This window comes from Rhineura floridana, chromosome 11 (genome assembly GCF_030035675.1).
Source record: "Rhineura floridana isolate rRhiFlo1 chromosome 11, rRhiFlo1.hap2, whole genome shotgun sequence".
Classification (NCBI taxonomy): Eukaryota; Metazoa; Chordata; class Lepidosauria; order Squamata; family Rhineuridae; genus Rhineura; species Rhineura floridana.
In genome coordinates, this window is record NC_084490.1 from 14,421,551 (window position 1) to 14,436,880 (window position 15,330).

A 15,330-nucleotide genomic window follows, 5' to 3' on the forward strand; every position below is an offset into this window, starting at 1 on the left:
GGGCGGCGCTGTATCAACTCCATCTGATACGGAGGCTGCGCCCCTACCTTCCCAACCATCTGCTCCCACCGGTAGTACATGCCCTGGTCACCTCTCGCCTAGACTACTGTAATGCGCTCTACGTGGGGTTACCCTTGAAAACGGTCCGGAAGCTGCAACTGGTACAGAATGTGGCGGCTCGTCTGATTAAAGGCAGCTGCCGGTAAGATCACATCACTCCAGTGCTGAAGGAGTTGCACTGGCTACCAGTTGTTTACCGGGCCCAATTCAAGGTGTTGGTTTTGACCTTTAAAACCCTATACGGTTTTAGCCCTGTCTATCTGAAGGAGCACCTCCAGCATCGTCAGGGATGCCGCTCAACAAGATCAGCCTCAGAAGACCTTCTCTCAATCCCACCGGTTAAAACAGCTAGACTGGTGAGGACTAGAGAGAGGGCTTTTTCAATAGTGGCCCCCACCCTGTGGAACTCTCTCCCAAATGATCTCCGCCATGCCCCTTCTATGATAAGCTTCCGCCGGGCCTTGAAGACCTGGCTCTTCAGGCAGGCTTTTGGGGTGGGTTAGGTTTCTTACTGTTATGGTTTTAAATTTTAATGTTTTAATGTATCGTTTTATCTTGTACGTCGCCCAGAGTGGCTGGACAACCAGCCAGATGGGCGACTAATAAATTAAATAAATAATAAATAATAATAATAATAATATGACCACTGTATGTACTTTCAGTCAAGGATATGTGTGATAGCCCTATGTCTCAATTGAAATGTCATTACAGCATACTGCCAAATTACTACCACCAAGTCCTTGTGTCTATGTTTGGCATGCAAGAGATCAACAAGAATGCCCATCTCTTACCCAACACAACACTGTCTTCCATTTTCATGCTCAGTTCTGACAATGAACTGGGATCCTGTTCTGGAACTATGAAACTCCTTTTCTTGAAACAAAGGGACTTCCTGAACTATATCTGTGACAAGACCTACAAGCTAATGGCCATCATTGGTGGGCTCACCTCTCATAACTCCAAGCAAATGCCACACATCTTAAATATCTACAAGATGCCTCAGGTGTGTCTGCCTATATACAAAATGTATCCTAGTATGGGGAGTTAGGGGAGCAGGCACAGTTGTGCCTCCTTTCCTTCCTCAAAATTGGTGTGACTCAATGGCTCTTAGCTCTTCACAGTTCTTATTCAACTTATGGGTTGAACACATTTTCATGGAGATGTATCTGGATTTTCTGTACTGCTCCTTTAAGTTCTTGCACTCGGGTCCTGCTTGCGGGCTTCCCCCAGGCATCTGGTTGGCCACTGTGAGAACAAAGATGCTGGACTAGATGGGCCACTGGCCTGATCCAGCAGGCTGTTCTTATGTTCTTATGAGGTAACTCCAGAAAAATGCCATTATGTCTTTTGAAGTAGAAGCTGTTTTGTGTGGTAAAAATGGAAATGGACTGCCTTCAAGTCGATCCTGACTTATGGCTATCCTATGAATAGTGTTTTCATGGTAAGCAGTATTCAGAGGGGGTTGACCATTGCCTCTCTCTGAGGCTAGTCCTCCCCACCTGGCTAGGGCCTGCTCAGCTTGCCACAGCTGCACAAGCCAGCCCCTGCCTTGTCTGCAAATGCCAGCTGGGGGGCAACTGGGCTCTTTGGAATTATGCAGCTTGCCCATGGCTGCACAGGTGGCAGGGCACGTAACCCCTGAGCCACTCCCTGTGGGGAGATCTTTAGCTGGCCCTTTACACAGGGCACCATAATCTTATCAGGTTTAGAACAATTGTGGACTTAACTGGGACAATTAAGTTGGCTTGTTATTGTGCTCCTCCTTTTAAAGTTTTCACAGTGTGTTATAGCAAATAAATAGTTAAACATTTGGAAGATGTCAGGTTCATGAGTCTATTTTCAATTATACAATACTGAGGGCATAAAGGTGTGTGTAAAAGTTTGTGATTTAACTCTTCCACTGCTTCCTACTTCTTAGTTAGCCCTTTGGTAATCTTGTTTAGACTTCTGTAATGGAGAGCTGGTATCCTCTGTAGTATTTGTTTGATGATCAAGTATAAAGTGAGCTCATCCTGCCAGAACTTTGAAGGAAGTAATCTAAATCAAGGAAACAACCAGAACTTTTTGCTATTTCTAAAAAGATCATTGTCATTGTTTTTAGCTCAGTTACACCTCCTTTGAACCTGCATTGAGTGATAAAGTACAGTTCCCTTCTCTCTATCGAATGATCCCAAATGATAGTCCTCAATATGTTGGGATTGTGCAGCTCCTTCAGCATTTTGGGTGGACCTGGACTGGTCTTTTTGTTTCAGATGATGACAGCGGAGAAATGTTATTAAGGACTCTCATTCCTCAGCTGCTGCAGAACAATATTTGCATTGCTTTTAAGGAAATTATTCCAATACTGAAGGAGCCTTGGAAAGATACAGCTGAAAATAAAAAAATAACGGAAAGAATAAGTTTTATTCTCTCATCAACTGGAACCAATGCGATTCTTGTTCACGGGGATTCACAGTCTATGGAGAGCTTACGGATTGCTCTTGTTTCACATGAAAATTATGAAATGAAACCAATAGAGAGAGTTTGGATCATAACAGCTCAGTGGAATTTTGCATCTGTCCACCATAGTAATGCATTCACACCCAAAACCTTCAATGGCACCTTGTCCTTTGCACTCCATACTAATGATGTGGTAGAATATAAAGAGTTTCTTGAGACCTTAAATCCTAATCAGTCTATGTTTTTCATGATACAACATTTCTGGTCTAGTGCATTTGGGTGTTCATTACCCAAATATAACCTTTATCAATCAGATGCACAAATCTGTTCTGGGGAAGAGAAGTTGAGGAGCCTCTCTGAAACTGTGTTTGAAATGGGGATGTCTGGTCAGACCTATAGTGTCTACAATGCTGTTTATGCTGTAGCACATGCTCTCCATGCCATGCTCTTATCTAGATCTCAACAGAAGGCAATGAGAGATGGAGCCATAAGTAATCTCAATGTTCATCCATGGCAGGTACGATTCTCATGTCCTTCTCTACTCTAATGCATGGACATGAATATCTTTCACAGGCTGGATTCAGGTTTTTGTTTTTAGTGCAGTAATCTATTGTCTTTGACAGAAAAAAATATTGAGCTTGCCTTGAATCACCACCTTGAATTAACAAATATGCAACATATTTCTAGACTTATATAGACTTTCACCTTCATATGAAATCACAGAATCATAGAATCATAGAATAGTAGAGTTGGAAGGGGCCTATAAGGCCATCGAGTCCAACCCCTTGCTCAATGCAGGAATCCAAATCAAAGCATTCCTGACAGATGGCTGTCCAGCTGCCTCTTGAATGCCTGCAGTATCAGAGAGCCCACTACCTCTCTAGGTAATTGGTTCCATTGTTGTATGGCTCTAACAGTTAGGAAGTTTTTTTCTGATGTCCAGTCGAAATCTGGCTTCCTGCAACTTGAGCCCATTATTCCGTGTCCTGCACTCTGGGACGATCGAGAAGAGATCCCTGCCCTCCTCTATTTGACAACCTTTCATGTACTTGAAAAGTGCTATCATATCTCCCCTCAGTCTTCTCTTCTCCAGGCTAAACATGCCCAGTTCTTTCAGTCTCTCCTCATAGGGCTTTGTTTCCAGTCCCCTGATCATCTTTGTTGCCCTCCTCTGAACCCATTCCAGTTTGAAGTGGGAAAAAAAACCCTTCTTTTTAGTAGCTATGTTTCAAATTTGTGGAGTGAGAAATAGCTTCAGCTATGGGGCTGTATACAAATGTAATAAATAAATAAATAAATAAATAAATCTGGTTTATCACTGGAAAGTGTAACACGTTCAAATGTAAATAAAATAAAAAATGTGGCTTATCACTGGAAAGTGTAACACGTTCAAATGTAATCTTCCTAGCACACTTGCAAAGTGGTAAGCATCTTATCGCATTAGCCTATGCCCATCATATATGAGTAAGAAGCAGCAATTTGAGTGGCAAAAAATGGTTGCATGCCAACAGGACAAGTCAGCAAATTCCAGGGAGATCTCAGAAACCCCTTCCCTCCACTGGCCTCAGTTCATGCTCTTTCCTTCTCCCATCTAGCTTCACTACTTCCTGAAACATGTCTGCTTCAACAACAGTGCTGGGGAAGAAATATTTTTTGATAAGAATGGCGAGTTGGCAACTGGATATGATATTATCAATACAATCACATTCGCCAACCGGTCCATCCATAGGGTTCTTGTTGGAAGGATGAACCCACAGGCTCCTGAAGGGAAAAAGTTCACCATCAATGGAATTGCTATTGTGTGGAATCACAAGTATAACCAGGTGGGAAGGACTATTATTTCTAGAACTATAGGTTTATGGATGGGCCCAAAAGCTGGTTCTGGTTCCACACAGGTATAAAGTGTGCCCCATTTTGGTACCTTGCAGATATTTTAGGAGAAATATAAACAAATTCTTAACAATTTTCACAAACTTTATTTCTAAATAGTTTTTTTCAAAAAAACAACAACAGAGTGGTCTCAGGATTCATTTTCTGTGCAAAGTAATTACAGCTCCTCACGAAATGGCTTGCTAGCACACTGTACCATGCACTTTGAAAAGAAAGCAAGTCTCCTTGAGAATGATGGATCTTGTTCATGTGCCATCAGTCTCAGGGGAATTGTATATAATGAAATTTATGTGCAATACATTGTATGTATACATGTTTGTTTTTAAAACACTTTAAACATACAGTTTTTCCAGAGACTAATGGCACATCATCAAGACATGTCAGGGGGACGCACTGTGTTGTCTGTGCACACACCTGCTTATTAATGACTGTAAGTACTTTAAAAACACAAACAAACAAAGGCAGAGGAAAGCCCACAGACCACCTTATAGGGGATCTAGATGGAACGCAAGGAATCCAGACTAAGAACATGAGAACATCAGAAGAACCTGATGGATCAGGCCAGTTGCTCATGTAGTCCAGCATTCTGTGGTCACAGTGGGCAACCAGATGCCTATGAGAAGCCAAAAGTGGGACCTGAGTGGAAAAAAAATCTCTCTCTGGTATGAATAAAAACTGGTATTCAGTAGCATACTAACTCCAACCATGGTGGCAGAAAATAGCAATTGTGGTTACTAGCCATTGATAGCTTTATCCTCCATGAATTTGTCTAATCCTCTTTTAAAGTGATTCAAGTTGGTGGCCATCACTGCCTCTTATGGCTGCAAATCCCATAATTTAACAATGTGCTTTGTTAATAAGTACTTTACATTTTCTGTCCTGGATCTTCCAATGCTCAGCTTCATTGAATGTCCCCAAGTTTTAACGTTATGAAAGAGTGAGAAAAACGTTTCTCTATCCACTTTCTCCACAATATATATGATATGTATAACTGTACACACCTCTATCATGTCTCCTCTTACTCACAATCTGCTCATTTCAGGGAGAACACACAAACCAATTCAAATGTTGGTTAGGATGGTGTGAGAATGATTTTCACTAGATTTCCACCCAATTCCTATATGGGTTCCAAAATTGCAAAAAAGCAGCACAATATTTTAGTCCTTGAGAATCCATAATGGAAATATTCCAAACCATTTTGTATGCCACTCTATACTATCACCCTGGGCTCACTTTGAGAGGAAGGGCAATATATAAATGTAACAGCCACAAGAATGTGGAATCCAATATTTATAACTGTCTTATACAACTGCTTGAGAAGCCAGTGGCAGTAGAGTCCTCAGTTTTAAAACGCAACTCACATATGAACTTACTAGTTGGCTTACTTCAAACCTTTGTTCACTAGAGAGAACATACAGTGCCTTGCAAAAGTAATCAGACCCCTGACCAGTGTTCTTATATTACTGAATTACAAATGGCACGTTTCATTCCATATGATATTTTATTTTGAAACATGTAAGGTAACATGGGTTTTATGTTGGGAAATGTTTGTTATTATTATTATATGTGTATCACACTGTTTCTCCCAGAATGAGCCCAGGATGACAATTGTTCCTTTACAGCCACATCTTTATGTGTCCCACACGCAAAGTCATGCAAATGTATATATGTGGGGTGAGTGTCCATGACTTAGAGAAAATTTCATAGCAGACTAAACTGAGACCTCTGCTAGACCTAATTAGGCCAATGAGCTGAAGATTCCCCACTGCTGGTCTACACCCCAATTCCTTTCTTTCTGGGTATTCTTAGATTCTACCCCGCTCCACGTGTGTTGAGAATTGCCATCCTGGACACAGCAGAATTGTGCGACAGGGAGAACAGATTTGTTGTTATGATTGTCCGCAGTGCTTGGAAGGAATGGTTTCAAACCTGATAGGTAAGTAGAGATTGCACAGTTACCTGGGGATGGTAGTCCAGATGTTTGTAAAGCAAATTTGCTCTGAAGGATGGTTTTCACATGCATGATCATCAATAACTGCCCTTGTCATCACACTATGAGTTTAATGTATGAATAAGGCATTTTAGATATAAAAACCTGATATGTGAATATATAAGAACTTCGAAAGAGCTTTCATATCACTTTAGATGCAGTTCTTTGCATGCAGTCTGTTAACATATTTGGCTATTCTTATTCAATTGTACAGTGATTTGCTGTATAGTATAGATATATATGAATTTATGTACTCATATTATGAATCACTTCTCATAAAACATTCCAAATAGACTTAACCCTGTATGGTTTCAGCCCAGTTTACCTGAAAGAGCGCCTCCACCGCCACCAATTATGCCGCCCAACTAGATCAACCACACAAGGCTTTCTCTCAATCCCGCCAACCAAAACAGCTAGGTTGGTGGGTACTAGGGAGAGAGCCTTTTCTGTGGTGGCCCCCACTCTCTGGAACTCCCTCCCATGTGATCTTCGACATGCCCCTTCCCTAGATGTATTCCGCAAGGCCCTGAAGACGTGGCTATTCCAACAGGCCTTTGAGGTCCTTGGGATGGGTAAATCTCCATGATTTTGTCATCTATCGTATGCTGCTAAAATAATTGTTTTATATATGTATTGATGACTGTCCAGTATTTATTTTATCTACTGTTATTAATGTGACTGTATTTGATATTATTGTATTTTATTTCATTTTAATGTACGTCGCCTAGAGTGGCTAATTGCCAGATAGGCGACACACAAATTTATTATTATTATTATTATTATTATTAACAATAATAAATACAATTAAAACAATTTCAGATCCAACACAGATACAGAGTTAAATAGTGTAAATTTAAGTGGATATATTTAACAATTTAAGGTTGTTGGAGGAAAAAGGACTTCAACAGCCACTGAAACAATCACAGACATCTGTCATGTCTAATACTGTATATAACAGGAGAGAGATCCAAATGATAGTTGCTGCAACTATGGAATGGGTCTCCTAATGGGATGTTATCTGCAGGATGCCATCTCTGGCAGATCACACTGATTGGTTGCATTTAGAAGGGGTGAGACAATCTTTAAAATATCCTGGCCACAAATTGTATAGGGTTTTGCCCACCAGTAGCAGCATCCTGAAGTTATCCCGGTAATAAATTGGGAGCCAGGGAAAAGGGAGTACTTTCAACTGTGTCAATATTCTGCTTCAATGAGCAGCTGAACCTCTGCCTTTTGCACTAGCTGCAGCTTCCAGGCCATCCTCATGGTAGGTCCACATATTTTATTCATAAATTCATGTATATACTATCCTCTCATAAACCATCAGGGTGGTGTACAGAAACATAAAAAACATTTTAAAACAATACAAGTTGGAGATTACCAGCACATGAATGTCAGTGGTCAGGCTATCCTGGTCCAGAAACAGAAACATCTGTCTTACCAGAAGAAGCAGGGGGAAAAGAGGTACTCCTAATGACTGAAGTCACCTGAGCCTCTAGTGAAAGGGATAGATCCAGGAGCTTGCCTAGACGGCATATTTATAAACAGGGATCTTATACATACCTCTGTTCTTCCATCCCTCCTTTCCATCATACAAATATGGTTTACCAAATCAGAAAGACTCAAATAGTGCCTCTGGCACACACCTCTTTGCATATACTGCTGTCAGAGCACCAATGGCAGAGCTGCAAGGGCAAAGGAGGCTTCCACACTAGTTGCAACAAAGTGGATTATGAGGAAAGACATCCTCTTCTACATTTGGACCTATCTCATCATGGACAGAAATCACTGTATTCTTTGGACCCTGAGACACTGCTCCAAGGACAAGACAGCCACATCAGATGATCACCTTTATTGAGAGTAAAAAAGGTGGATGTAGCCCTTTTGATTTGAGGTACAATACAATGAACCATGTACAATGAACCATGGTTAGCTCTGGATATTCTTCCCTGGGTTGGGAGGGAAGCATTGCTTGGTAGTGCTCCCTCTCCTACTTAGATGGACATTTCCAAAAGGTGATGATGGGAGACTAATGCTTAACTTCTTGGCCGTCATGAGTTGAGGTTCTGCAGCTTTCTGTTGTCTCCTCCATGTTGCTTAACTTCAATATTAAACTGCTTGGAAAGGTCATCCAGAGGTTTGGACTGAGGTGTCACCAGTATGTAGAAGACATCTATCTATATCTCTGTTCCATCAGATGCAGGTGAGGCATATCTGTCATGAGCCAGTAATGGACTGGATGAAGGCAAATAAATTGAGACCCAATATAGTTGCGACAGAGTTACTGTTGGCTAATGGTTCATCTACCAAACTGAATGGTGATGAGCCCATTCTAGGAGGGGTTGCATTCCCCGTAAAAGATCAGTTTGTTGTCTTGACATGCTTATTGACCCAATGTTATTGGAGTCTCAAGTGATCTCTTTGACTTGTGACACCTTTTATCAGGTATGGTGGATGTACTACCTGTGAACTTGCCTGGATGGAGATAGCTTTGCCACAATTACGTATATTCTGGTAACTTCCCCACTTAAAATATTGCTCTGTGCTGTATGTGGGGTTGCCTTTTGAAACTGAGCCACACACTGCAGCTGGGCCAGAACAGGGACACAAGTTTATTAACTGGGACAGGGTCAAACATTTTACACCTCTGCTTTATCAACTACTCTGGCTCTCAGTCCATTTCCATGTCAGACTTGATGTGATGCTTTTAATCTTCCCAGAATTTTATGCCTGTGCATTGTCAGCTGCACTGCACCCATCCATTTCTGAGCCCAAAGTGCTGTTTCTAACTCAAGAGCCTTAATGGGACCACGCTACCTGAATGGCTGCCTCCTCCCATATTTACCTACCTCAGCCTTCAGATCTTCTCTGTAGGCCCTACTTTGTTGAATGAAGGGAGATGGATAATGAAGGGATACTAGGGAGACTTTTTAGTAGTGGCACCTGAGTTATGAAACAGCTTTCACAGGGAGACTTGCCTAGTGCCATCTTTATATAGTTTTCAGTTCCATGTGAAGGCCTTTCTATTCATCCAAGCATGTCAAATAACATAGGCAGCCTTGATATTATTTAAATCTGTTCTTAATTTTGAGGAGTCTGGGGATCTCTTTATGTAGGTTTATTTCCTTTTTAATGGATTTATATTTTACATAGCACTTCAGTTGCTTTTTAACTTCTTTTAGATATTGTCACAAATAAATTAATAAAAATCCTAAAAGTGAGTTCATTTACAGCAACACGTGAAGCTTAGTGGACTGGGATTAAGCTTTGGAAGGTCAGATTCATATCATGGTGTCCTGTTGCTACCCATTTCAATCAATCAATCAATCAATCAAAAATAATATATTTCAGAAATTTACTCTTTCAGAATGATTAATTTATATGTGCTTCCATGGAATGTTCTGGGAATATATTGAATGAAGTACTGCTTCTCCCTAATACTGGATATACAAATCCTAGATTTTAGATAATTCAGTTCAAATTATATATCCTCTTTTCAACTTCCTATTTTGGATGACCGTTACAATGTATTACATTCAGAGCTTGGAAGTAACTAGTTACAAGTAAGGAATTACTTGTAATTTATTACTTTTTTGAGTAACGAGTGGGTAACTTCATTACATTTTGCTGGTAATAGAACAAGTAGTAACTTCATTACATTTGAGGAGTAATTGTAAAGTTTCCAGCATTACTTTTGCGCATTACTTGGGGGGGAGGGGGAGAAGTCTTCTGCTCCTCTGATTTGTGAATAAAAATCATGTACTTCAAATTGGGCTTCTCTGCAGCGTTGTTTTTCCTTCATGCTCTGTGGGTGCTTAGGAGGCGACAAGGGAGGAGGTGGAGAGCGAGATGGGGTGGAGAAAACAATGGTTTAAAAATTGACAGGAGTGGAAGGAGAAAAGAGCTGGAAGCAATATATATATACAAAAAAATGTGTGTTGGGGTATAATCATTGCTGGGGTGGGGTGAGGGGATGTGAGATTCTGTTAATCTTACGGATAAAATTTTTTATTCTACTACCCTCTGTGTGTGCGTGCTTATTTTTAATGTTGTTTTAGGCTACTTACATGTGCAGCAGCCAAGGCCAGCACCTTGTAGGCTTTTTTTAAAAAAAGTAACTGAAATGTAATTGTAGCAATTACTTTTGAGTAAAAGTAAAGTAATCAGTTACTTTCAGAGCAATTGTAATTGTAATGGTAATTACTACTTTTTGGGGCCATGTAACTGTAACTGTAATTTATTACTTTTTAAAAGTAATCTTCCAAGCTCTGATTACATTAGTATTTGAGCAGAATGTGTGATGTTTCTAATTATTAAGTCCAAATGAATTAAATTGTTCAGGGTCATTACTGCCCATCCATTTTTACCAAAAGGTTCTAAATCATGATTATCGTATTAATTAATAACATGAAAGGAAATGATTCCACTATTCTTCTCCAAAAGAAATATGTTCAAAGTTCTATTTCATTCCACAACATTAAATAGTCAATGTCATCTAGGTTAAGAAGGTACATGTACATTTTTAACTGTTGAGACTTAAAACTTTCAGATGCAGACCATTGCAACAAGTGCCCTGAGGATCAGCATCCAAACAAGAACCAGGATCACTGCATCCCTAAACATATAATCTATCTATCATATGAAGACCCCTTGGGAATGACTCTGGCTTCATTTGCTCTTTTCATTTTTCTTATTACTCTTGTGGTAATGTGGATCTTCATTCAGCACCAGAATACTCCCATTGTCAAGGCCAACAACTGGAACATCACATGTACCCTCCTCACTTCCCTGTTGCTTTGTTTTCTATGTTCCTTCTTGTTCATTGGACATCCTAGGAAGTTGACCTGCCTTCTCCGCCAAACAGTGTTTGGGGTCATCTTCTCCCTTGCTATTTCTTGTGTGTTGGCTAAAACCATTACTGTGGTCCTGGCCTTCATGGCCACCAAGCCAGGAAACAGAATGAGGAAATGGGTAGGGAAGAGGCTATCAATCTCTGTCATTATTCTCTGTACTTTTATTCAAACTGGCATCTGTGCAGTGTGGCTGGCAACCTCTCCTCCCTTCCCAGAGTATGACATGCACTCCCAGACTGACCAGATCATTGTGCAATGCAATGAAGGATCAATCACCATGTTTTATACTGTCTTGGGCTACATGGGGTTTCTGGCCATCATCAGCTTCACTGTGGCTTTCTTTGCCAGAAAGTTGCCTGATACTTTTAATGAAGCCAAACTGATCACCTTTAGTATGTTGGTGTTTTGCAGTGTTTGGTTGTCCTTTGTCCCAACCTACCTGAGCACCAAAGGGAAATACATGGTGGTTGTGGAGATCTTCTCCATCTTGGCCTCTACTGCTGGATTACTGGGTTGCATCTTCATACCCAAATTCTATATTATTGTACTGAAGCCTGAGCTGAACACTAGAGATCAGCTTGTAAAGAAAAAGAATGGCATTATCTGAATCTCTCCTTTCTGTTTAGCTTCTTTCTACCTTCCTCTCTATGATTCTCTGGCTTTTTAAAGAACATAAAATCATTTTTATTTTATTTTGTTTATGTTATGTTCATGAATTGGGTTGTTAGTATTTGCAGCAACTATAGTATGCATAAATTGTTATATTTGTTATCCTCTTCCAATAAAAGCAAAGAGAATTGATTACTGGTATCGCTGAGGAGCTTATGTAATGGTGGGAAACCTCAGGCCCGATGGCTGAAAGTGGCCTTCCAAGACTTTCTATTTGGCCCTTGGGACTCTCCCAATATCAGTCCCCTCCCCAGTGTCACTGTCACAGAGACTGAAAGAACTGGGCATGTTCAGCCTGGACAAGAGAAGACTGAGGGGAGATATGATAGCACTCTTCAAGTACATGAAAGGTTGTCACACAGAGGAGGGCTGGGATCACTTCTCGATCGTCCCAGAGTGCAGGACACAGAATAATGGGCTCAAGTTGCAGGAAGCCAGATTTCGACTGGACATCAGGAAAAACTTCCTAACTGTTAGAGCCATACGACAATGGAAACAATGACCTAGAGAGGTAGTGGGCTCTCTGACACTGGAGGCATTCAAGAGGCAGCTGGACAGCCATCTGTTGGGAATGCTTTGATTTGGATTCCTGTATTGAGCAGGGGGTTAGACTCGATGGCCTTATAGGCCCCTTCCAACTCTATTATTCTATTCTATTCTATCCCCAACATGTCAACACTCCACCTTTAGCAGAGGGAGACATGGAGTTTATATTTCTTCCACCACTCATAGCAAACCTACTATTTGGGATTCAGCCTATTTCCCTCAGCTCTTGTTATACATTTTCATGTTCCAAGTCAATCCTCAACCCCCCCCGTGTATCTTTATGACTCTCAAAGATAACAGCCCTGAATTTGTCTTCTGTAATATTCTACAGTTACTTGCTCAGGTACGTCACTGCCACCATTGATATAGTTGCCCCCTTCATATATGTTCTGCCACCCTTGTACTCTTATTTATTTTTAATTATTATTTGATTTATATCCCTCCCTTCCTCCCAGCAGGAGCCCAGGGCAGCAAACAAAAGCACTAAAAACTTTAAAACATCATAAAAACAAATTTAAAACAAAACATCTTCAAAAAAAGTTTCATTAAAAAAACCTTTCAAAACATTTTCTAAGATTAAAAAACATTTTTAAAAAGAAGGTTTAAGAACATATTGAAAAGCAATTCCAACACAGGCACAGACTGGGATAGGTCTCAACTTTAAAAGCTTGTTGAAAGAGGAAGATCTTCAATAGGCACCGAAAAGGTAACAGAGATGGGGCCTGTCTAATACTTAATGGAAGGGCATTCCACAGGCTAAGTGCCACCACACTAAAGGTCTGGTTCCTATGTTGTGTGGAATGATAAGATGGTATCTCCAGGAGGCTCTCACCTGCAGAGCGCAATGATCGATTGGGTATATAAGGGATAAGAAGATCTTTCAGATATCCTTGTCCCAAGCTGTATAGGGCTTTGTACACCAACACTAGAACCTTGAACTTGGCCCAGTAGCAAATGGGCAGCCAGTGCAATTCTTTCAGCAATGGGGTGACATGTTGGCAATACCCTGCCCCAGTGAGCAGTCTCACCGCTGTATTTTGAACCAGCTGCAGCTTCCGGACCAACCTCAAGGGCAGCCCCACATAGAGCGCATTACAGTAATCCAGCGTGGAGATTACCAGTGTGTGGACAACAGTGGTCAGGCTATCCCAGTCCAGAAACAGCCGCAGCTGTCTCATCAGCCGAAGCTGGTAAAAGTTACTTCCATATTTCTTCTAACTTCTTTCCTGCCCACTTCCCCATGTTTCTGTGTATACTTTAAGAATCTAAAACCACAGACAGCACCAAATCTGCATTTAGTTGGTAAATTACAAAGCAGGATAACAACTTCCACCTAGTTTGGCCTTGTTGTCTCTTTTGTTCTCTAGCAATTTGTTTTTGACCCACTTTTTAAAACATACAATATATATTAAAATCCAAATAAAATAAAACACGAAACCTTTAACAATATCCATTATATAAAAATACTAAAACCTAAATAAGTAGTACAGAAATGAACAATAAGTCAGCCTCCTGCATAACAGGCCCTGTTCATAAATCCAGTTTATAAAAGCTGCAGAAAGGAACAAAGATCTTTATGAAAAATAATTTTCTTAAAGAACATAATAAACCAATGGAATTCAATTAATGCCCATCTGCCTGATTGCAGGATGTCTGATGTAGAGCATGAAGTACAGGCATGCTGTTCATGCTGCCAGCTATCCTTTAAGCAACCCCTTACCAACCCATTCTGGACTTTGAAGGACATAGCCAGCACTTTGGGCCTAGAAACACACTGCAAACCAATTCAACTGGTACAATATCTATGCAATATATTTTGACCACTTTGCATTTTGCAGTGGTTGAAATTTCTGAACTGTCTTTCCAGTTTAGCTGTGTTTCACTCCATCCCCACCCCACCCAGGCACATTCTTGGCTGCCAGATTGAGCCAACCTGCTGGGGGAAAAGCAAGGACAATGCACCCCAGATCTGGTCCCAAATGGATTTAGGAGCAGGGTTAACAGTTGATTTTTTTTAAAAAAAATAGTATAATTAAATGTATGGTCAGGAGGGTGGGGGATAGATTGCATCTCTTCCCCTCCCCACTGAGAGTGGGGGGGGGATACAGTCTTGTGGAATGCTCCTTTGCAAGTGGCTTCCCTTACAAATGAACACCTTGCACCTCCTCAGGACCAAATCCTCTGCATGTAATGAGGAATCAAATATTGGGGATTTTTGATCTTTGATTCATCTCAGTGAACCAGAGTTGGAAAGCCTGCAACAGCAAAGATTCCTGGGAAACAGTGCCTTTGTGACCTCTGAGTACATATCTTGCAAACCTGAAGGTATAGACTTCCTGACTCCTATGGAAATTTGGGGAATGACACCCAGTAAGAATAGGCGCTCCTTTCAAACAAAAGAAATGTTTAAAATAATCTAGGCCTTCAGGAGGAAACAGAATAGCTCCTCTCAAACTGGGAGGTGTTATGCATTTCTAAGCCTTTGAAGGAGACAGGATAGCTCCTTTCAACCTAGGAAATGGTCGGCATAACCCTTATGATAATCTGAAAGGAAGAGACAGAACATTAGGAATTCACAGGTAGGAGATTGCAGTCATTAACTGGGAATCCCTCAAGGAATGGTTTCTGGAAAAACAACACATTCCTTGACTGATGGTCCTGAATTCTTTCATTGTTCCTTTTTTTGTAATGTCCACATCCTCCTGGAGACATTTACATTGGGATTACAATGGGGTCAGTTTAGTTAGGAAAAGGTATAAAACATGAGAAGTGTGAAGGGGTGGGCAGTTCCTCTTCTGGAGGGCTCCAACAGTTGCTTTTCTTATCAACGCATGCTAGCATCTTTGGAACAATTTCATAGCTATGGATTTGGGTGAGAACTTT

At 40.8% G+C, this 15,330-nt stretch overlaps 1 protein-coding gene across 1 annotated transcript; it reads left to right on the top strand.

Moving 5' to 3' along the window:
* Positions 1 to 817: 817 nt before the first annotated feature.
* LOC133367450 (vomeronasal type-2 receptor 26-like) lies at positions 818 to 11,839 on the top strand. The gene is made up of 5 exons (XM_061591552.1): positions 818 to 1,063; positions 2,162 to 3,016; positions 4,095 to 4,322; positions 6,199 to 6,325; positions 10,929 to 11,839. Exons 1-5 carry the CDS (start codon positions 818 to 820, stop codon positions 11,837 to 11,839), a joined length of 2,367 nt encoding a protein of 788 aa, XP_061447536.1.
* The last annotated feature ends 3,491 nt before the right edge of the window (positions 11,840 to 15,330 follow it).

What these genes read in the sequence shown, in the direction of transcription:
- LOC133367450 (XM_061591552.1), top strand. Translation starts at nt 818, where the DNA reads ATGCAAGAGATCAACAAGAATGCCCATCTCTTACCCAACACAACACTG. An exon ending in ATATCTACAAGATGCCTCAG is followed by an intron (nt 1,064 to 2,161) that starts GTGTGTCTGCCT and finishes CATTGTTTTTAG; the next exon opens with CTCAGTTACACCTCCTTTGA. An exon ending in GGAATCACAAGTATAACCAG is followed by an intron (nt 4,323 to 6,198) that starts GTGGGAAGGACT and finishes GGGTATTCTTAG; the next exon opens with ATTCTACCCCGCTCCACGTG.